The sequence below is a fragment of the Erinaceus europaeus genome, chromosome X, assembly GCF_950295315.1.
Source record: "Erinaceus europaeus chromosome X, mEriEur2.1, whole genome shotgun sequence".
Classification (NCBI taxonomy): domain Eukaryota; kingdom Metazoa; phylum Chordata; class Mammalia; order Eulipotyphla; family Erinaceidae; genus Erinaceus; species Erinaceus europaeus.
The window spans coordinates 55,807,036-55,830,422 of NC_080185.1; the positions used below are offsets into that span (position 1 = coordinate 55,807,036).

The window sequence follows — 23,387 nt, forward strand, 5'->3', positions numbered from 1 at the left end:
GGCTCTCAATTCTATTCCACTTGTCAGTGTGTTTATTCATGTTCCAGTACCAAGTAGTTTTGATTACAATGGCCCTATAATACAATTTGAGATCTGGGAGTGTGATGCCTCCAGTTCTGTTCTTTCTTCTCAAGATTGTTTTGGCAATTCTAGGTATTTTCTGGTTCCAGATAAACATTGGTAGCATTTGTTCTATTCTCCTAAAAAATGTGGTTGGGATCTTGATGGGGATAGTATTAAATTTGTATATGACTCTGGGTAGTATATTCATTTTGATGATGTTAATTCCTCCAACCCATGAACATGGATATCTTTCCACTTCTTTGTGTCTTTCTCAGTTTCCTTGAATAGTGACTCATAATTTTCAGTATACAAGTCTTTCACTTCTTTGGTTAGGTTTATTCCTAGATATTTTATTGTTTTTGTTGCTATAGTAAAAGGAATTGATTTCTGGATTTCATCTTCTTCTAGCTTATTGTTTGCATAGAGGAATGCCACTGACTTTTGAATGTTAATTTTGTAGTCTGACACTTTACTGTATTGCCTGAGGATTTCCAAAAGCTTCTTGCTAGATTCCTTAGGTTTTTCTATGTATACTATCATGTTATCTGCAAATAGGGAGAGTTTGACTTCTTTTATCCAATCTGTATGTCTTTAATTCCTTGCTCCTGCCTGATTGCTATGGCAAGAACTTCCAACACTATGTTGAATAGTAATGGAGATAGTGGGCAGCCCTGTCTAGTACCTGATCTGTGGGGAAATGCTTTCAGTTTTTTACCAGTGAGTATGATGTTGGCTGTGGGTTTGCTATATATAGAATCCACTATCTTCAGGAATTTTCTATCTATTCCCGTTTTTGTAGTGTTTTGATCGCAAAGGGATGTTGTCTTTTGTCAAAGGCCTTTTCTGCATCTATTGATATGACCATGTGGTTTTTGGTCTTGCTTTTATTGATGTGGTGGATCATGTTGACTGGTTTACATGTATTAAACCAACCTTGCATCCCTAAGATAAACCCCACTTGGTCATGATGCACTATCTTTTTAATATACTGCTGTATTCTTTTGGCTAGAATTTGGTTCAATATTTTGGCATCTATGTTCATCAGAGATATTGGTTGGTAGTTTTCTTTTTTGGTTGTGTCCCTGTCTGCTTTTGGTGTCAGAGTGATGTTGGCTTCATAGAAACTGGAAGGGAGTATTCCAGTGTCTTCAATTTTCTGGAAGACTTTTAAAAGTAGAGGTATTAGTTGTTCTTTGAAGGTTTTGTAGAATTCATTTGTAAAACCATCTGGTCCAAGACTTTTATTCTTAGGAAGGTTTTTGATAACTGTTTCAATTTCATTAACTGTGATGGGCCTGTTCATGTTATCTAGTTCATATTTACTTAATTTTGGAAGTTCGTAGGTATCTAGGAAATCATCCATTTTCTAGGTTCTCTAGCTTGGTGGCATATAGTTGTTCATAGAAGCCTCGCATGATGTGTTGAATTTCTGTGGTGTCTCTTGTGATATCTTCCCTTTCATTTAAAATTAAATTTATTTGGGTCTTCTCCCTTTCTTGTTTTGTGAGTCTGGCTAAAGGTTTATCAATTTTGTTCACCCTTTCGAAGAACCAACACTTACTTTCATTGATCTTTTGTATGGTTTTCTTATTTTCAATGTTATTTATTTCTGCCCTAACTTTAGTTATTTCTGTCCTTCTGGTTAGGGTTCCCTTGATCTTCTTCTTCTATGTCTTTTGGATGTGCAAGCAAGCTGTTTTATTTGTGCTTTTTCTTGTGTCCTAATGTGTGCTTCTATGGCTATGAACTTCCCTCTCAGTACTGCCTTAGCTGTGTACTAAATATTTTTATACCTTGTGTCTCCATTTTAATTGAACTCTCAAAATATTTTGATTCCTTCTTTTATTTCCTCTTTGACCCAGTAGTTGTTAAGTAGTGTACTCTTAGGCTTCCACATTTTGGGACTATTACTATTCTTTTGTTGTTGTTAGGTGTTAGTTTAATTCCACTGTGGTCTGAGAAGATGCTTGGGATGATTACAATACTCTTGAATTTGCTGATGCTGTCTTTGTGGCTTAACATATGGTCTATCCTTGGGAATGTCCCATGTGGACTTGAGTAGAATGTGTATTCCAGTTTCTTGGGATGAATGACTCTGAAAATATCCAGTAGTTCTAGTTTATCTATCTCCTCATTATATCCTTCATTTCTTTATTGATTTTCTGCCTGGATGATCTGTCAAGTTGAGAGTGGGGTGTTGAAGTCCCCTACTATGACTGTGTTGCTGTTAATATATTGCTGTACCTCTTTCAGTAGATGTTTGATGTGTTTAGGTAGCTTCTCGTTGGGAGCATAGATGTTAATAATTGTTTAGTTCTCTTAATTGATTGATCCAGTGAACATTAAGTAGTGTCCATCCCTATCATTTTTAATTTTATTTATTTTAAAGTCTATCGTGTCAGATATGAGAATAACTGTTCCTGTCGTTTTTTGTGGACTGTTGGCTTGTATGATAGTTTTCCCTCCTTTCAGATTGAGTGTGTGTTTTTCTTGTTGAGTTAGGTGGGTTTCCTATAGACAACATATTGTTGGATAATGTTTTCTGATCTTCCTACTCTGTGCTTTTTTTTTTTCCTCCTCCAGGGTTATTGCTGGGCTTGGTGCCTGCACCATGAATCCACTGCTCCTGGAGGCCATTTTTCCCCCCTTTTGTTGCCCTTGTAGCTTCGTTGTGGTTATTATTATTGCCCTTGTTGATGCAATTCGTTGTTGGATAGGACAGAGAGAAATGGAGAGAGGAGGGGAAGACAGAGAAGGGGAGAGAAAGATAGACACCTGCAGACCTGCTTCACCGCCTGTGAAGCGACTCCCCTGCAGGTGGGGAGCCGGGGGCTCGAACCGGGATCCTTATGCCAGTCCCTGTGCTTTGCACCACATGCGCTTAACCCACTGCGCCACCGCCCGACCCCCTCTGTGCTTTTTAATAGGGGAATTCAGGCCATTTATATTTATTGATATCAAGGACTTAAGATATTTTAATGCCATTTTTGTAGATTTTTAGAGTGTTCTAATATATGGCATGTTTATGGTGGTCTGACTGTTTATAGGAGACCTTTCAGAACTTCTTTCAAGGCAGGCTTGGTGATAGTTGATTCTTTCAACTGTTGCTTGTCTGAGAAGGTTTTGTATACCTCCATCTAGTCTGAATGACAGTCTAGCAGGATACAGTGTTCTTGGTTAAAAGCCTTTCTCATTGAGTACTCAATAGATTATCTTGCCATTCTCTTCTGGCCTGTAGTGTTTGTGTGGAGAAGTCTGCTGCTAATCTTATGGGTTTTCCTCTGTAGGTGACTCTGTTTTTCTCTTGCAGCCTTCAGGATCCTTTCTTTATCCTTATTCCTTTCCATTCTAAATACGATGTGTCTTGGTGTCTTTAAGTCTGAGCTAATTCTGTTAGGGACCCTCTGGGCTTCTTGAACCTTTATGTTTTTTATGTTGTCTAGAATAGAGAAGTTGTCAGCTATTATGTCCTGAAGAATGCTTTCTTCTCCTCCCTCTCTTTCTTCCTCTGGTAAGCCAATAATGTGTTTATTATTTCTTTTGAAGTCATCCCATAGGTCTCTGTTGCTGTTTTCAGTATCTCTTAATCTCTTTTTGAGATCTCTTACTTCTTTTTTAGTTGTCTCTAATTTGTCCTTGATCTTGCTAATTCTGTCTTCTGCCTCATTTATTCTATTCTCTCTCCCCTGTATTGTTTTCTGTAGTTCATCTATTTTGTTACCCTGTTCTGATACTGTTTTAGCTTGTTCAGCTAGTTGTGTTCTTAGCTTAGCTATTTCAGCTTTCAGCTCTCTAATAACCTTGTGATAATTAGTGTTTTCTTCCAGGGTCTCATTTGTTGTTCCTGCATTTCTGATGACAATTCTTTCAAACTCTTTACTCACTCCTGTGACTATTTCTTTAACAAGCATTTGGATGTTAATCTCACTATTTTGTGGTTCAACCTTTGGGGGGGGGATTTTAGCTGGTCTCCTGTCCTGGTTCATTTCTCCAATATTTCTTGTTGGTTTAACCATTTTATATAGTATGTTATGAGGTCCCTCTCTCAGTAGTTTTCAAATTACTGATCACTTGTATCTAAGTAAGGTAATTAAAGGGTTCACAGTTGTGGAAACTGACAGTTGTTTCAATATTGTTTTAATCCCTGAGTTGGAGCTTAGTAGCTTAAAAGCCTCTTTTGTTCTTTTTCTTCCCTATAGGTTATGGGAGCCTGAGGGCTTTTAAACTATAAGTAGGCTTTTTAGATTAATCACTGACTCCTGACTGAGAGATAAAGGAGGGTGGTGCAGAAATCATCCAGTGGTTATGCAAAGACACTCTCACAGCCCCATCATTAGTCCATGGAGGTATAGATCTTCTCCTGAGTTTCCTGGTTAGTTCTCTATCCCCTGGTGTCAGCACAGGGCCTCCCTGCAGCTTCTCCAGATTCTGAGGGCAGTAGCAATGGAGACTCACAGTTGTATTTGCTGAATCTTAGGGGAGTCTTCTCCTCCCTTCAGCCATCTTTTTGTTTGTGAAAGAGACTGGCGGTGGTGTCTCCACTGGTAAACTGCTGGACTGTTACCAGCTACTTAATCTCTCCCTAGGCTTCTCTCTGTCCATGAGCCACACGTGTTTGCACTTACAAGTGATTTGGTGGGTTCCTGAAGTTGTTCTAGTCCTGTCTTGTTGCAGTCCCAGGTGGTCTCCTTTGGTATTCCCAGTTGACGTGGGAAAGGAGAGAAGAGAAACACAGCTGCTGCTGCTCCATAGTCTCCGAGTAAGTCTATTTAAAGTAATTGCCAGGTCTAGGGGGTAGTCCATCCAGTGGAATGCATGTTTAACTATGCTTGAGGCCTCTGGGTTCAAACTTCAGCACCACATGTGGGCACCACAGGACCAGGGGAAGCTCAGTGGATGATAAAGTAGTATTATGATATCTGTCTCCCTCTCTCCCTAAATTTTCTTCTGTAGAATGGAGCAGTCAGCCTGGGAGCAATGAGTACCAAATCTCTCCTCTCCTCTCCTCTCCTCTCCTCTCCTCTCCTCTCTCTCTCTCTCTCTCTCTCATCTCTCTCTCTCTCTCTCTCTCTCTCTCTCTCTCTCTCTCACACACACACACATATTAAAGTAGGTGATAAAGCTTCATTTCATGGGGTGCACGTACTCTAGTGTAGTGCATGACATTAGTCCTCCTTAATTCTTCTCATCATTACTGTATATAGATGCATGTCCAACTTTGTGGGCCAAGTATAATCTTAATAAAGATTATTGGAGACTGGGTGGAGACTCACGCAGTAGAGTGCACACACTACTAAGTGTGAGGGCTCAGGTTAAAGCATCGGCATGGGTGAAGCGACACAAGATGTGGATCAGTACTCTACTGCTTTTCCTTCTCTCTCTGTCTTTCTCTTTTTGTCAAAAAAGAAAAAAAAGGCCAGTGAGAGCAGTGAATTTGGCAAGGCACTGATCCCCAGAGTGGGGAATAACCCTGGTGGCAATAAAATAAAATAAAATAAAATAAAATAAAATAAAATAAAATAAAATATTAGATTATTCTCAGAGAGAAATCATCCAGCAATACAACAAAGGCCTCTTGTTTATCTCTCAAGTATGCTTGGGCCCCTGCTCTCTAAGATATCTAAGGAGTTTCTGTGAAATTCCCTTCTTCTTAACTGCTGAGCTAGTTAACTGTCTCAACTTGGCTGTTCCTCAGTTTCCATATTTACTTTAGCTCTTCTGCAACTCTGTCAACAAACTCAACGGTATTATTGGTTTTAGCAAATAACAGGATGTCAGAACTGTTGACCAGGATTCGTTACGTTGCTGGTTGAGATCTATCCCAGCACATAGGGGACAGTGTTCCTCTTATTTATTTATTTATTTTTGAGGTGCATGAGTTTTGGCAGGAAGCTTTGCCCACCCCAAGAGCCCAGCCTATAGCCCATTCAGGGTGTTTGTGCCACCAAGACCTGAACCTCTCCGTCTTGGCCTGGAGGCAAAAAGACATCTGTAAGTAGAGTTTTAAAATAATTATAACAATAAAATAATCAATGCAAATTCTTTGAATTTTCCATCTCCAAGTATAGCTGTGGGTCATTGCTTCAGGACTTCACATTCATGTTGTCAAGAAAGGCTGAAAGGTGGAGATGGGCAGTGGAGCACACATTACCAAACTCAAGGACCTGGTTCAAGCCTCTAGTCCCCACCTGCAGGGAGTAGACAAGCTTCATGAGTAGTGGAGCAGTGCTGGAAGTCTCAGTCTCTCTCTCTCCCCCATTATCTCTGTCTCTATCATTAAAAATGAGATTGGTGGGAGTTGGGTGGTAGTGCAGCAGGTTAAGCACAGGACTGGCAGAAGGATTCTGGTTCAAGCCCTCGGCTCCCCATCTGTAGGGGAGTTGCTTCACAAACAGTGAAGCAGGGCTGCAGGTGTCTCTCTTTCTCTCCCCCTCTCTGTATTGCCCATCCTCTCTCCATTTCTCTCTGTCCTACCCAACGACGATGACAACAATAGTAACTACAACAATGAAACAAGGGCAACAAGAGGAAATAAATAAATAAATAAGGAGGGTGGTCTATGCACTCAAGGAGAGGCCATCTAAATACATCAGACATCCACTGAAAGAGCTACAGCAATATATTAACAGCAACACAGTAACAATAGGGAACTTCAACACCTCACTCTCTCAACTTGACAGATCATCCAAGCAGAAAATCAATAAAGAAAAGAGGGAGCTAAATAAAGAGATTGATAAACTAGAACTATTGGATATTTTCAGAGTAAAAATGGTGATTTCACCATTTTCAACCCATCTTGGATGGAGCTTGAAGAAATCATGTTAAGTGAAATAAGTCAGAAACAGAAGGATGAATATGGGATGATCTCATTCATAGGCAGAAGTCGAAAAACAAGACCAGAAGAAAAAACACTAGGCAGAAGTTGGACTGGATTTGGTGTATTGCACCAAAGTAAAAGACTCCAGGGTCGTGGGGTGGGGGGGAGAGTTCAGCTCCTGGAACAGGATGGCAGAGGACCTAGTGGGGGTTATATTGTTGTGTGGAAAACTGAGAAATGTTATGCATGTACAAACTATTATATTTACTATCGACTGTGAAACATTAGTCCCCCAATAAAGAAATAAAAAAGGAGGGCTGGATAAAACAAAATGGCCTCCAAGAGCAGTGGAGTCACCCTGTAGTCACTAAGCTCCAGTCATAACACTTGGTGACAAACAGAGAGAGAGAGAGAGAGAACACACTAAGGGATGGTATTTTAGGCTGGTGCAAAGAATTTCCAGCTTTTGATTCAAAATAGCCTTCTCTCTCACCCCCACCCCCAACACAGCCTGTCTCAAGGAATAAGAGGTTCAAAGGGTCATTTTGTAGCTGACAGCCAACCAGGAAGCCTGGGGCCTTGAGGGAAGCATAGCCTTTGTTTACTTAAGCCCCAAACCTAGCAGGCAGTATAAATTAAACAGAAAAATAAAATACAACACCAAAACACAGGCCGGATGTGGCCCCCAGAGTTGCCTGTCCGGTCCCCTCTACCCCCACCTTTGGGAGAAGGGGAGCCAAGGACGGGTTGGGTAAAGGGGGGTGGACAGAGCACAAGACTTTGGCATGTCTGAAGAGCTCCCAACAAGTCTTTGTAGTCAGCCCCAGTGGGCTCCTGAGAGGGGCAGTGAATCACACTCCTGCAGCCAGGCTTGCAAGAGACCAGCCTTTGACCCAACCAAGGGAGCCACAGGGCTGGAGAAGAGCTGGCTTCTTTGTAAGGGACAGAGGGCTGGTGAATGGACCAGACTCTGCTGGTAGGGAAAATTCTGCCTCTCCTTGCTCTCTCTTGTCTGGATTTCCTCCCTTTCCACCTTGTGATGCCCACCTCCCCTCCATCCCCATGTCTTCCACCTCCCCAGGCCATGGGCTTCCACTGACAGCTGCAAAGAATCTTCAAAGAAATCTGTTCCTCCTAGCAGAGAGAGGCTGCATCTGTTAGACAATGAGTTAGGAATCAGAGTAGGTTCGGGTTAGCACTGTATTAGCAGCTGTCACTCACATTCAGAGCCAGCTTGCAGAGGTGAGTGAAAAGAGATGACTGAACAGACAGACATTAGACCCAAGGGGATACCCTGGCAAGGAGGTGAGAGGGTATATTGACAACCCTAGAAATCTGGTAGTTTGGGGCATAGACCCTATCTGGATTTTCATTTTTGGTCCAGTGGCTCTCCAAAGCAATTCCATAGGGGCCAGCTGGGTGGTGGCTTAGCCTATAAGCACATGTATTCTAATGTTTGAGGACCCAGGTTCAAGTCCCTGGTCCCCACCTGCAGGGGAGGCAGCTTAACAACTGGTGGAACAGTACTGCAGGTGCCTCTCCTATCAGTCTCTCCCTTTCTCTCCCTTTCAGTCTCTCACCCTCTATCCAAACAGACAAACAAACAAACAACAAAACAAAAAAAGTGTCCACCAGAAATGGTAGAGTTGTGCAGGCACTGAGCCCCAACTACAACCCTGGTGGCAAAAAGAAACAGTAAAATAAAATAAAATCACATTTCCATAATCTGGGAACAGCAAACCTGCACCCAAGTCACCTGAAAAATAGCTTACCTGAACCACAAGACCTACTCCACTAGATTTCAAAGGCTGGAGTCCAGGATATCTGTATGCTAGACAAGCTCCCCACAGACAATCATAACCTGGACCCAATTCTTTCCCTCTGCTGCCACCCCATCATCAGGGTTCACCTGCTGTGTCCACACACCATTTGTTATTGATGGGCCATTGACCACAGTGGTGGCAGTAATATGCAGATTCAGTTCACTCTTAGCTGTTTGTTACCTAGACTAGCAGAATGTGGCACTTCTTTGTTAAAAGGTTTATTTTTCAAGAACATGTATTAAATTATTAATGAAGGTGGAGGGGTGCAAGGGTGTAGAAACAGAGCAACACTCTAGTATATGGGATGCTGGGGATACAACTTGGTTCTGTACTCTACTCACTGTGCCACCTTCTGGGCCACATTAGTATTCATAGGAGAAACAGAATTTCACATGGGGGGAGAGAGAGAGACAGAGACAGAGAGAGAAAGAGAGAGATTGAGAACACATCACTCTGGTCTGATGCCGTACCAGCTGAGGCATTTCACCCTGGGCCTTTTGCATTGGAAGAAAAGAAAACAGGGAAAAAAATCTTTCTTAATTCTTCTAAGTATAAAGAGCTTCAGGAGAGAGTGAGGCAGGGAAATAGGTCTTCTGATAGATCACACACTTATCACATCTGAGGACCTGGGTTTGAGTCCCCAGGCACCACATAGGAAGAGAAAGGAGCAGTGCTATGTGTGTGAGTGCGTGTGTGTGTGTGTGTGTGTGTGTGTGTGTGTGTGTCTGTGTGTGTCCCTCTCTGTGTCTCTTCCTCCATTCACAGAAAAGATTAAAGAGAGTGTGTGTGTGTGTTTACTGGGAGTGGTGGAGTCACACTGGCTTGAAGTCATGGTGGGGGCTCCAGGAGAGATTGGTGGAAACCACAGGAAGGATCCAACTGCAGACACTGTGGTCATCAAACTGAGGAAAGAGCTTAGGTTGAGCCTTGTTTCCCAGTGCCCTTCAGGTCCCATGTCTTAGGTAGCCAGGTCCACAAGACATCTGGCTGGGACTGGCTCTGGTTAGCAGTGGGAATCATTTCTGGAGCATTTCTATGATTGATTGTGCACAAATGGTGTTTGTCTTCATTACCGTCTGCTGGGGTGCAGATTGACAGCTTTGAAGCTATGGACCTGGCAGCACCAGGGCTTCCTGTTCCCCGTGTACAGTGTGAGGCTTCCAACTGGTACCTCCTGTCCCCACCTGAATGCCACTCCAAGCTCCCGGAGACCCTGTCCTGCACCCAGACAGCTGCGGCCACTGCAGGTTGCAGAGACCGTGACTTTTGACACTTTGGCCTGACCTTTGGTGTTCTGCCTTGCTATCTTTCTGTGTCCTTTGGCCTTACTCTTCCACTTGGGGTCACAGGGAAGCTGTCAACAACCCCAGAGAGTGAGAGAGACAGAGAGATTGAAAGAGAGGGAGGGAGGGAAGGGGAAAAAAGAGAAAAGACTGACATCCATCAGCCTGCCTCTATGTGAATCGTACACCCATGAAAAGTGAAAAGTGTGTTCATGCTGGATTTTGTTTTGTTTTTGCCACCAAGGTTATTGCTGGGGCTTGGTTTCTGCATGAAGACTCTACTGCTCCTGGCAGCCTCCCCACTACCCCCCCTTTCTTTTTAGTGACAGGAGGGAAAGAGACACACACACACACACACCTGTAGCACTGTTTCACTGGTCATGAAGCTTCCCCCCTACAGGTGTGGACCAAAGCCTTAAACTTGGGCCCCTGCACATGTTAAAGTGGGCTTACTTTACTGGGTACACCAACAACCAGCCCCAGAAGGTGTTTGCATAAATGTGTGTGCTTCTCTGCTTCACTTTCTTCCTGATAAGGTGTGTGTATTCTATGTCAGCAGTTCTCAAATCAGGCTGGGTGGCCTTCCTTCACCCCTCCCAGCATTCCTTCGAGTCCTCTGGCACCATTCCCGTGGTTGGAAGTGGCGAGGGGGGGGAGCTGCCCAGGAAGGAACTTTGCCTTGTTTCTTCTCTCTTTTCTGTTTTGCAAGTAGGGTGTCTCCTGCCCCCATCCTGACACTACCCCCACCCCACCCCCACCCCCACCAAGCTGCCTTCTTTCCATCCAGGAAGCACCAGATGGTGGTTTGGGGTTGGGGTGGGGTTATGACTGGAGAACCAGAAACCTTTGCAACTTTGTGAAGAGCCCCCTTTTCACAAGACATGAGTCCCCCAACAGAGGCTCAAGGAGCGGCTTCAAATGAGTCGGTGGTGAATAGCCCTGCTGAGGTAAGAGCGGGCTTGGGGAGTACAATGTGAGGGCCTAGGCCCCTCATAATGCTTTATCCATCTTTGCCTAAGAGCCTAAACGCCTCAAGAGGCCTGTATTATTACTGTCATTTTGTTTCCCAGGGAAACTGTACCACTTCAAAGGTCAGCCATGCTAGAGTGGGGTCCATAATGGAGCCAGGTGCTCCACCTCCCAGCCCCTGGCCTCTTCACAAACCCTGCTGGCTCTGCATCCTCAATGAGACCCTCCTGTTTCTCATCTTCCACACAGGACCAATAGCCCCAAGCCCTTCACACACCACTCAAAGTAACCCTGGCAACTGTCAGGGGGGAAGAAGGGGGGTGGGGCTCACAATCTCAGCCCTGCACACTGTTCAACAGAGCCTGCAGCTCTGCCGGCATCTCCCTGCCCCAGAAAGGCTGGTGCTGCCAAACAACATGGAAGTCAGCCTTGTTCTTGCTGCTGTCTCTTCCAGTCCCTGGGAAAACCAAAGTAGGCCTGGATGTCCAAATGTGGGGCTGAAACTGAGGAGGGGGGATGTTCTTGAAGCCAACATTTCACAGAGGTCTAATCAGTAGGAAAACTTCTGCATTTACCACAAACCTAGCACGTTGTAGAAGGCAGTGTGATTTTTTGCTTGCATTAACAGTTTGATGCTTCCCCCCCTTTGCCTTTAAAAAAAATTTCTTATATTTGATAAGACAGAGAGAAATTGAGAGGGGAGGGAGAGGGAGAAAGGGAGAGAGAGAGAGACATCTGCAGACCTGCTTCACCATTCATGAAGCTTCTTTCCCCCCTGCTGGTGGGGCCCAGGGACTTGAACCCAGATATTTGCACATAGTGAAGTGTGCACCCAAGCAAATGTGCCACCACCTGGTCCCCAGTTTAATTGTTATCATTTTCCCTGAACTCTGTCTTATACACAGAATATATGTTCCATCAATTTGGTATTGCTTTGAACTGAACTGAACTGAACTGAACTGAATAATGACAACTAGTACTGGATCTGTGTGTGTGTGCAGGGAAGGGGGTGGGGGTTAAGAAGGCTAATTTTGAGGTCCGGGAGGTGGCACAGTGGATAAAGCATTGAATTCTCAACCATGATGTTCCGAGTTCAACCCCCGGCAGCACATGTACCAGAGTGCTGTCTGGTTCTTTCTCTCCTCCTATCTTTCTCATGAATAAATAAATAAATTCTTTTTTAAAAAAGGCTAATTTTGATGTCACAGTGAACAGTGAGCTTGCAAGCATGAGGCCCAGAGTTCAGTCCCTGGCATCACATGTGCTATTGTAATGTTTTGGTTCTCAGTCTCTCATACATACATATATACATACATACATACATACATACATACATACATACATAAAATCTACTTTTAAAAAAAGGTTACTGCAAAGACCTGGGTTCAGTCCCCAGCACAACCCCCCATCTGCAAGGGGGAAGCTTCAAGAAGAGTAGGACAGTGCAGGTCTCTCACCTTCTCTCTGTCTTTCACCCTCTATTAAAAATCTGGTTGTTGGGAATGGCGGAGTTGTGCAAGCATGGAGCCCCAGTGAAAAAATGTTAATTTTACTAATCTGTCTTCCAGGAATATCTATTTCATACTTTGTTAGATAGGCTATTAGGAGGGGTGGAAAATGAGAAGAGGGTTTAGACAAAAGAATGGATGTGGATTCTTTTTTTTTTTTTTTTTCTCCCAGCTGCAAGGCATAAGGGCAAGGGAGACAGGCATAAATACTGACAGAACGTTCCTGAAATTTAAGACCCACTGAGCTCAACTGCATTCCTGGATATACATGGGTAATACTTCCAGTCCTGGGGAGGCCTCAGGACACCCCCCATCCTCCTACCCTCCAGCATAGTTTGCTACCAGAGTTGGGGCGATGGAGATGACTTGATAAGAGCACTTTATGACTTCTCTAAAGGTGGGGGTGTGGGGAGAATGCCTTGTGAAACAGGATTTGGTTCTGCCTGCTGTCCTTCGTGTCACCCTGCGATTGTTTCTGATATGCTCGTGGGTCCCCTTCGGGGAGGGAGCTGAAAGGCACAATTCATTGTTCCTGCTTTCACTCTGTGCCAAGCCTGGGCCCAAATCACTAGCTAGAGCTGCTTGTCCAAGGCTGTCCATCCCCACTAGAGCTTTGCCCTGCCTGTCAGTGCCTTCAGCATCTGCCCCTCTGAGCCTTCCTCCCTGTAGTCCTGCCCCTCCCCCAAAAAAAGTCAGGGTTCTGCATCTCCCCACACAGGGCAGTTCACATGACCCACAGAGAACAGGGCATTTGTGCTGTCTTGTCTGTCCTCCTCACTTCCCTCCTTCTGGACTTTGGGGATTTTCCATGAGGCCAGAGTGACCGTGGAAGGGGCCGCGTCAGCTTCCCTTGCTAGAATTTTCCACGCTCAAGTGGGACCAGAGGGGAAGAGAGAAGAAGAGGAAGAAACAAGGACCCACGGGAGATGATGGCACTGCCGCCTCCTTATTCCCCCAGCCTCTTCCGAAAAAGGGACAAGTAAGTGCTGAGGAGGAGACAGAACTTCAGCAGGAAGAGGAAAGGGCCCCATGGTGGAGGTGTCAGTAGGGAGGACTAATCTTCAGTGGCTCAATGCCCTTTTTGATTTCCTTTTCCAGCTCCTAACCCAGTATTTGCTTTGTGGCTTGTCCCCACCTCTAGCACACTGGGTGTTTTTTTTTTCTCTCTCTCTCCCACTTCTCCTGACACAGGCCCCTGTCTTTTGCTGGCAAGGTGGCCCCAAATCTTTGGGTGGAACATTCCCTGTCTAGAAGAAGGAGGAAGACTGGCCTATAAATAACTTCCTCTGGGCTGCAGGGTATACAATGCTTTGAGTGTGACAAAAAGGGAAGTGAGATGCCCCCCCCCTTGTTGCCACCACCAACCCACTGCACCCACCCAGTCTGAGCCTGCCTGCTGCTTCTGTGACCCAGACTGCCCTGTGGGAACTTAGGGCAGGAAGGGCCTCAGTCCTGGAGAGTCTGGTGAGACACTTCTCCCAGCTCCAAGGGAAAAGAGTCGGCCTGGCTTCCGGATCAGTTGGTCTCAGGGTTCTTTTCAAGAGAGAGATCAAGAGACCACAGCACTGAAGCTTCCTTCCATGAGATGAGGATCAGGCTTGAACCTGGGCTACTCAAAACGGCAAAGCAGCTCATTCTCCAATTGAGTTATTTCACTAGCCCAGGCAGGGGTTCTTTTTCAGCATCCCCTTCTATGTGCCTACAGGAGGGAGGGCCATTGGTGTTTGTTTTCATGCAGAATCCCATGGCCTTAAGGCTCAAAGTGACAGTCTGAGAATTGGCAGAGGAGCTTGCTGGCTCTTCAGGATAGAAGAAAAGGGAGTTGTTTGGAAACATTTGTAGATGTCAGTGTTGCTGAGCTGTCAGATCCCTCGGTCACTGTGTCCTGTCCAGGGCCCATCTCCGCAGGAAAGAACACCGAGAGCCTTGTGGATTGGCACTCTGTCCAGACAAGTCCAGATAAGATCGTAGATGATGCCTTGTGCAGCACTTGAGTCCATTCAGGCCAAAGTCTGGAGCTGCTCTTTCAACTAGGGTGAATGTTCTGGACTGTCCAGTGTTCAACAGAAAACCTTCTAGGTTCCTCCTACTTTCTTCTCTCTCTCCCTCTTTCCTTGTTCTATCTCCCTTCCCCTGCCCTGGACTAAGACTCTTTCCAGAGGGACACTTCGTTCTAGAATTTATCTCCAATTAAAAACTAGTAGGGGACCCTGGCAGCCCACCACTATTTGCTAAAGGTAGATCTTAAGACCTTAGAGGAGAGCATTTGGCACTGGTTGGTAGAACAGAGGAGACTAGAGATTGGCTAAGAATGAGCAGAACCTGGGGCATCTTTTCAAACTTGTTTTTGTTTGTTTGGTTTTTTTTTTTCTTTTTTTAAAAAATGAACTCTGGGATAGGAGCTTGTTTCCTGTGATTGGTTTCATTGTCCTAAAAAACTCAATGGAGTAGGAGTGGGGGGATGGAGACGGAGGGGAGCAAGAAGGGAGTTAACTAAGGGTGCCAGATTGTGGGGCCCTAGGCACCAAAAGTTTGACTGGACTGTGATTATTTTTTACAAGACACTATCATCCCTTACTTGGGGCCTCATATCCCTGGCGTCTATAATACTCCATTCTGGAAGCCACCGCTTGGATTTCTGTTTTTTATGGAGGCAGCTGTGGCTGCCATTTGCTGTGCCATAGGTGCACACAGTCCTCTTTTCTAGCTCCTCCTCGACAGTTTGCAGGTGGTGTTGGCCGGAGACTGCTTCTTGTGATGATGAGTATCAGAGAAGCCAGCTGTATTCACAGAGCTCAAGGTCAGGCTCTGGACCCCTCTCTTCATAATAGCTTCGCTGAAGGGCACTTCTCCAGCCTTTCTCCCCCTCCTTCCTCTTTGCCAACCCAACCCCCAACTGCTTCCACTCACCCATTCAACAGAGTCCTTGCCCCCACATACTAATAGCCCAAGAACAAATGTGGTCTCTATTTCAACAAGACCTGGACCAGATTCCCAGCTCTGCAATTTAGTGTCTGTGTTACTGTGGGCTGGGTAGCCTCTCAGACCCTCAGTCTCTTTGTCTGCTATAAAGAGAGTGATAGGACCAGCTGCTACATCTTAGGATTTGTGGTTCAGCAGTGATTTCTGGCCTATACCTGATGCTCAGCTAGTGGTAGCTGTTAGTGTCAGTGCATCACTGACTCAGCTTATTCTTTTTAATCAAAGCATAATGGACATGCTATACATTTTCTTTTATTGCCACTAGGGTTAACTCTGGGGCTTGGGTGCCTACACCAAGCTCCCAGTGGCTTCCCTCCTCCCTTTTTTTCATTTGATAGGACAGAGAGAAATTGAAAGGTTACAGATAGAGAGGAAGAGAGACAGAGAGACACTAGCAGCACTAGTGAAGCTCCCTCCCACCCCCTGCCCCTGCAGGTGAGGACCAGTGAGTTGAACCCAGGTTCTTGTGTACGGCAATGTGTGTGCTCAACTAACTGCACCACCATCCAGCCCCTGAGCTTGCACTATGATGACTTGACTAGCAAATTTAACCTTTTCTCCATCCCCCCTCCAAAGGGCTGTGTCTCTCAGCTTCTGCCTCCATATAAGGGGGTCCCCACAGAAAGAGCCTTTTTTCCTAGTGTTTTTTTTTCCACTGCTAAGCCAGCTTACATGTCTCCCTTTTCCTTTGGATCATTTTCCATTAGAATCTTGGGGTGGGTAGCAATAGTTAGCTGAGGAAAGATATGTCAACCAAAGGCAGTTGAAATAGCTCACTTGGTTGGTGTGCTGCTTAGCCATGTGTATGGCCCCCACCACATTGAAAGAAATTGAACGAAGCTTTGATGCTGTGATGTCTTTCTTTCTCTCTCTCTGGCAGACTCACAAGCCAGAGATTTTTCCTGGACCAAGGAAGTTATCTGTGGCAAAAGGGCAGATTAATCTTATCTTATAAGGTTGAAACTTATTCAAGAAGGATGTTTTTTCTCTGCTGATGTGCTTGATGACCTAAAAAAAAAAAAAGAAAGAAAGAAAAAGAAAAATACCATCTGCTCTTTGCTCTGCCTACTCCACATGGCTTAGTGCAAACATTACATTCCGAAAAACCTATGCCCTAAAGTTAACTATCTTGAGATCTGGGTGGTCTCCCACCTAGAAGGTAGAAACAAACACTTTCCTAGATTGGTGCAGCATACTGGCTAGGATAGTTTGTTTGTTTGTTTGTTTTTCTGTCAGCGAATAGGACAGCTCTTTTTTTGGATAGAGACAGAGAAATTGAAAGGGGAGGGAGAGCTAGAAAGGGAGAAAGAGCTACCTGCAGCACTGCTTCACTACTTGTGAAGCTTTCCCTCTGCAGATGGGGGTGGGGAGGCTTAAACCCAGGTCCATGCACATGGTAACATGTGCACTCTAATGGCTGTGCCACTCGGACTCTGGGATGGCTAGCCCTTGTTCACGTATCACTTCTGATGGAATCCAATAGACGTTTCACAGTATAGTGACCATTTGATGGTATAAGTGTACTGGCAGCCTGGAGAAAATCAAGGCCTTCAGACTGGGCTTAGCTGGGGCATTGGTCAGGGTGTCAGTGCCAGGCACCTGGCTAGGAGAAATATTCTGAAGCAAATAATTACCTTCTTTGCTGATAAGAGGCCCCAGTACTTTTCCAACAGCTTGATTGCAGTAGGATATTTCTTTGGACCTCAGCCTGAATCTTAAAGTAATTCACAGGAACTGGCCCTCAACTTCATCCAAACTATTATATATGTGGTGGAGCCCAGTGTTCTCCTTGAGGCCTTAAACTGGTGTAAATAAAACTCCAGGTTGCATCACCTGTCCCTTGTGTCTAGACTGCTCCTTCTGACTGTAATTCTGCCTCTGACCACCAGATGGCACGACTTAGGAGAGAACAGCCTGAGAATATTGTAAGCCTCTGATACCTTATTTTGTTGTTGTTTTTAAGCTTGAACCTAAGCAGCACAAACCTGTTCTGGAAACATTTGTAACACTCAGTATGTAACGACTACCTGTTTGTCTTCCTAATCTGCTACGTTTATCGCTCCGTGTGGTTGGACCCCACAAGAAGGGCGGGTGTTTCCTTGGGATGGTTTATAAACAGCTTTGGATTTTTACAATAGCTGGGACGGGGGTCACTTGCTGTTGATAAGAAAGTATCAGAATTTTGTTTCTGTTTATTTAAGAAAAAGTATCGTGAATCCCTGTATAGGTGGAATGTATTTTCTCTTTGCACAGTACTGTATGTGGAGACAAACTAAAAAGAAAAGGGCTGGCATCTTGTGGTCACTCCCCTCCCCACCCTATCTGTCAATCTCCTGGCCCCCAACTGCTCCCCTGTACACTTTTCCCCACTCATCTTCCTAAAGACCCTCTCTTCCATACTTGCACAGTTGATATGCACAGATGAGGTGAGTGAGTGGGAGGTGCTGGGGTTCGGGGCAGATCACTAGGTCAGTTGGCTGGGTGAGGTGACAGGCAGGTGAGAGCCTGAGAAGTCAGGCGGTAGGAAGGTGGCTTCCGGTTGGTGGGAGGTGGGTGTGCAGGGAGGGTCGTGTATACTCCACTTGCAAAGCCATGGATGGGATCTTACTTGGAGCAGACCTTTGGCAATCATTTTCCCCTCCACTCAATGTTTTCCACGTCCTGTTAGGGCCGCAGGACTTGTTAATTTCTCTGGGAATCGGCGTGTGTATGTATGTGTATGTGTGTGTGTGTGTGTGTGTGTGTGTGTGTGTGTGTGTGTGTGTGTTTGTGTTTGTGTTTACCAATCTCCGGAGCCTTCTTTGGAGATGCCAGTTGGCACCCAAAAGTGCTGAACTGTTTACAGTCCCGGACTAAGGTTCAGGGCGGGGATGTGGTTTAACTGGGCCACAAAGGCCGGTACAGGACTCATTTGCATGGCTCCTGACGCCATGTGACGCAACCTGCTCCTCCTATATAAAGAAGCAGGAGCCGAAATATCTCAGAGTCTGGGTTGGACTGGCCAGAGACCCTGGAGTTTGTGACATACTCGGTGGCACCCCTCCAGTCACTTCCTTTCAAGTCTGCTTTGGCTCTGGGTCTACTCGGCAGCCTCCAGTCCCCTTCCAGCCCCAGGGTCGGACGCACAGTGTCCTGCCCAACCCCGCCCCCCGAGCGGCACCAGCAACCCACCCGCGCTCTGCCCGCCCCGAGCTCCCAGGCATGAACACCGAAATGTATCAGACCCCCATGGAAGTGGCGGTCTACCAGCTGCACAATTTCAACATCTCCTTCTTCTCCTCCCTGCTCGGAGGGGACGTGGTTTCCGTTAAGCTGGATAACAGGTAACCACGGAGCCCAGCTCCCCTCACTGTGCTGGGCGTTTGCAGGGGCAGGGTTGAGAGCGAGAGGGAGCGAGGCGGGGGCGGGGTGGAGGGTGAGATCTCAGAGCCAGAGAGCGGTGCGCGGCGGTCCCCGTTCCCCGCGGTGCAGCATCCTGGGAAGGGGCGGGGGTGGAGGACGCCAGGAGGGGGGCTCACGGCTGGCGCGCTGGGATCTGCGGGAACGTTCCTGCGGCCGCTGCGCCTAGAGAAGGAGCTGCAGCAGCCCCAAGCGGAGACTGCGGGCTGGGTAGGGCGCCGCCGGGGAGAAGGCCGGAAGCTACCGAGTAGGAAAGGGACTCCTCCTAGCTAGCTTGGGAATCCGGTAGGTCTGCCCGGGAGTTCCTGGGCCGCAGAACACCAGGGCTGGGCCGGCGAAGGGGGGACTCTCTGGGCTGCGAGCCCCCATTGTTTGCACGTCCTCGCACCCGAGGTCCAAGAAGGTCACTCGGGTGTCTGTACTTCCCAAACCTGGCACTCTGCTACAGGCTGGCCTCCGGGCAGTGGGTTGAGGAGCTGCGGCTTCCTTCCTGCAGGAGCCCGGGAGGGTCCTGAGAACCCACAGGCCAGAACTGGGGCCGCGGTGGCGGGCAGGGAGGAAGGAGGGCAGGGCTGATGTAAGACTTTGGCTAGGGCCGAGTGGGTAACATGGACGCTTTGCTTTTTGTCTTGGCAGTGCTTCTGGAGCCAGCGTGGTGGCCATAGACAACAAGATCGAGCAGGCCATGGTGAGTGGCATCCTTGCGTCATTCCAGACCCCAGACTTGCTGCTGCTTATGCTGCTTATGTAACTCAAGGCAGGACTGAGCGGGTGGGTGACTGCAAAAAACAAAACACAGGGCTGGGAGCCTGGGAAAGTAGCCACCCTGCTTCCTCTGCCGAGAGAACCCTTGAATTGAGTCCCATCCGAGTGGCACCTGGCAGGAGGACATTTCCCTCACACATCCCTGGGCTGCCTCCTTTCAGTCTCTCAAGCAGGGGAACTTCGGCAGTAAGTAGCACCTGTCTCCCTCATGGGCCAGCTGCTTTGCCAGAGAGCTCAGATGCTTGCAGCAGGCTGCTTCCTACAGTTGGCAAGGGCCAGTGCTCATTGGATACAAGCGCACTGCAGTGCCTCTGCAGAACCAGGGCTGGGGTCAGGAGTGAGAAGGGACCAGGCGGGAAAGCACAGCACTCCACTCCATTCTCCCACTCTTTAGCAGGGAGAAGTCACACCCCACCTACTGCCCAACTGGCTGCAGGGGAAGCAAGCGGGTGGGTAACTACCACTTTGTGGTGCCCCGGAACCTAGTAACAGTATCCCCGGGTGTGCACTGTCTAGTACTGTTCCTTCTGATTGGGTGTAGAGGAGGAGATGCCAAGAGAGCCTGTTTTTCTTCTCTTGCTGCAGAGTGTCAAGCAGAAAGGGGTGGTGCATTGCAGGTCCTACCTGGGCTCCAAGCAGGAACTTGGAGACAGGGGACAAAACAAGCCATCAGCCTCACCCCAAGGCTCCTAAGTGTCCAGATTTTGAAAGTCATTAAAAGTGTGTGTGTGTGTGTGTGTGTGTGTGTGTGTGTGTGTGTGTGTGTGTGTGTGTTAGGGTGGAGTCTGGACTTTGAAGCTGGGTTTCCACCTCAGGCATGGCCCTTGTACCCCAATAGCACAGCTCCCCTGATACAGCATGTAAATGCTTAAAAGCAAGTCGCAGGATGAATAGAGGGGCTGCAGGGCCAGTGTGATGAGGGCAGACTGGAAAAGGGTGGCATGGAGAACAGCAGGTATCCCCAAGGCAGGATGAGGGTACCTTAAAAGACCACAACATCTAATAACCAGCTGCATCATGGTCTCCCCTGGATAGGATCTGGTGAAGAACCATCTGATGTATGCTGTGAGGGAGGAGGTGGAGATCCTGAAGGAGCAGATCCGGGAGCTGGTGGAGAAGAACTCCCAGCTGGAACGTGAGAACAGCCTCCTGAAGACCCTGGCCAGCCCGGAGCAGCTGGAGAAATTCCAGTCTCGTCTGAGCCCCGAAGAGCCGGCTCCTGAAACCCCACAAGCGCCTGAGGCCCCTGGTGGCTCTGAGGTGTAAGTGGCTCTGTCCTCAGGGTGGGCAGAGCCACTACACTTGTTCTACCTAGTTCTTTCCAGTTTGTTTTTGGCTCCCCAAGCATCATCTCACGTGGAGAACTTTACACCTAGCATAGCTGGTGCCAAGAGATGTCCCAAGGACATGGCCACCTTGGTCCACTCCAGTGACAGACCCCTGACAAAGAGCAAGTCTCTGGAGGCTGAGTTGCATGGGGCCTCATGATCTCCCCAAGTCAGTGAGCCTCTAATGCCACCAACCTCGCCCTGGGGGCTCCTAGGGCCTGGACAACTTAGTTGCAACTGGCAGAGAATGGTAGAGGGATATGCCTAGCCAGTTAGCTCCAGAAAGCATAAGGGGTCTGTTCTCTCATTTCCATGGACATCTTCAACAGCTTCACCTGACAATGACTGTTCCTACAAAGAAGCCACTTGTGTTTTTAAGCAGAGGCAACCTCTTTCTTCTCCCCTGCCCTGTGAGGGCAGGGTCCCAGAAGGGAGAGCTTGAGCCAAGTCAGCCTTCTGTCGGTTAATATGATATAATGCATGGCTTTGTGCACAGCCCAGTGTGGGATTACAGCTTTGGGATGACCGCTTACAAAGTTCTGTTTGGTTAGCGTTGGCATAGTGTTTTTTTTTCTATATAGCCATACATGCGTATATATATCTATACCCATAGGGCTAGATCTATATCTTAGTGTAGTGATGTATCCATACACATACACCTACGTGTGGAAGGGCCTAAACAGTTTTGGGAGTCTTGACTGGCCCCCTTATCTTCAGGCTAATCTTTGACTGTGTTCATTTACCAAGTTGATCCAGTTTATCCTTTAGGTCAAGGGAGGCTAAAAACTACAGGTAGGGCCCAGCCTCTCTGGATGCAGCCACGGATGCCTTGCTGCTGTAAACCTTGCCCATCCCCCCACCCCCACCCCCACCCCACCCCCGAAGACATGTGAGGTCCTCTTTCTTTGAATGCCAAACCCGCCATTCACTGGTGCTGACTACATAGAATGGGGTTGAGAGGAGATCAGCCGGGACTTCTCTGTGTCCTTCGGAAACTTTTTTTTTTCCTCTTTGGTAATGTTTGTGGAAACCTTTCAAGTAAGCTGAACGATTGGTTGTTCTGATGTCTCTTGAGGACAGGGGTTGGATAAGGGGAATGGCTTTGACCTGAGGGTGCCTCTGTGATGCGTTCAGGGAGCTTGTCTAGGGAACTTCTGTAGCAGCAAACACCTCCTCCCACTTTCTGACACCTTATCCTGATGTCTGTATGCAGGATGGGGATTTTGTTTTTCAAATGTAGCTTGAAATTTCAATAAAACTACTCATTTTTTTTTCTAAAAATAACCACGGTGTCTCACTAAATGTCAATGGAATGTGTGGTAGGGGTTCCTGGTGTCATGGGTGGGAGGTGTTACTTACTGTGACGCAAGGGAGTCACAAGCATTATCAAGTACCAGACTTGTGCTTTATCCCTTACCTTCCCAAACCCTTATGATAATCCACTGTTCAGGTGAGGGAGGCAAAACTTGGCCAACTTATGTGACATTCTTTTTCTTTCTTTCTTTCTTTTACTTTTTTTGTCACCAGAGTTATCACTGGAATTCCATACCTGCAGAATGACTCCATATCTCCTGCGGGCCATCCCTACTCCCCTCCTGTTTTTTTATAGAAAGAAATTGGGAGGGGATATATGTGAAAGGACACCTGCAAAGTTGTTGCATTCCAGAAAGAAAGACACACTTACTTGTGTGTGCCACTGCTTCACCATTTGTGAATCTTCCCTCCTATGTGTAGGGACCAGGGACTTAAACCTGTGTGTTTGCACATGGTAATATGTGCATTCAACCAGATGTGCCAATGCCCGAAACCCTTGCATAATGTTCTTAAAAGCATATGCCTTATACAGCAAACTGGAATTCAAACCCTCTTCCATCCTCTGTCCTGCACTAATTTTTAAAATATTTTATTTATCTATGACAAAGATAGGAAGAAAAAGAAAAAGAACCAGACATCACTCTAGTACATGTGCTTCCAGGGATTGAACTTGGGACCTCATGCCTGAGAGTCCAATGCTTTATCCACTGCACCACCTCCCGCACCACTGTCCTGCACTTTTATGACCTCTCAGGAGTGAGTGGTGGGGCAATGGTGGACTTAGTTTCAAGGGACAAATTGGGAAGAACAAGAGTCTAAGAAACTCAAAAGACAAGAGTGGGTGGACTGTGCACCTGATAGAGCAGGAGGAGAGGCACCAAATCAACACAGGTGGGCCTCTTTGTGATAACACCTTTGGGATCACTTAAATGCATTCTCCTAAATAGCAATTCACATAGAACCCCTGACTTTTGGCCAGGGGGCTAATCCTCTCCCTGGTCCTCTACTCCCAGGAAAGGCCATCTCAGTCCCTGCTGTTCCATTTGTCACTTCTAAAAGTTCACTCTCCTGGGCTACCAGCCATGTGAACAGGGCCAGATCTAGGGCTCTTGACTCCTTTCGCCCTCTGTCTTTTT

At 46.7% G+C, this 23,387-nt stretch overlaps 1 protein-coding gene and 1 long non-coding RNA gene across 6 annotated transcripts in view; one reads left to right on the top strand and one right to left on the bottom strand.

Annotated features, from left to right (window-relative positions):
• The window catches only part of LOC132535775 (uncharacterized), a 117,565-nt gene extending 100,363 nt beyond the window's left edge, over positions 1 to 17,202 (bottom strand). Inside the window, exon 1 of the long non-coding RNA XR_009547479.1 lies at positions 17,080 to 17,202. This is a non-coding gene — a long non-coding RNA (uncharacterized LOC132535775). The remainder of the gene's footprint in view (positions 1 to 17,079) is intronic.
• Positions 1 to 22,217, top strand: part of TSC22D3 (TSC22 domain family member 3) — an 89,892-nt gene extending 67,675 nt beyond the window's left edge. For 3 of the 5 annotated variants that reach the window (XM_060182778.1, XM_060182777.1, XM_016191475.2), the window contains exons 3-4: positions 19,481 to 19,532; positions 20,645 to 22,217. In XM_060182778.1, the coding sequence (XP_060038761.1) occupies positions 19,481 to 19,532; positions 20,645 to 20,875 (283 nt within the window). In that variant the 3' untranslated portion in view covers positions 20,876 to 22,217. Of the gene's footprint in view, positions 1 to 18,403; positions 18,769 to 18,953; positions 19,130 to 19,480; positions 19,533 to 20,644 lie in introns of those variants that run through there. The other 2 variants (XM_007530524.3, XM_016191478.2) reach the window with 2 other exon arrangements.
• Positions 22,218 to 23,387: the final 1,170 nt, after the last annotated feature.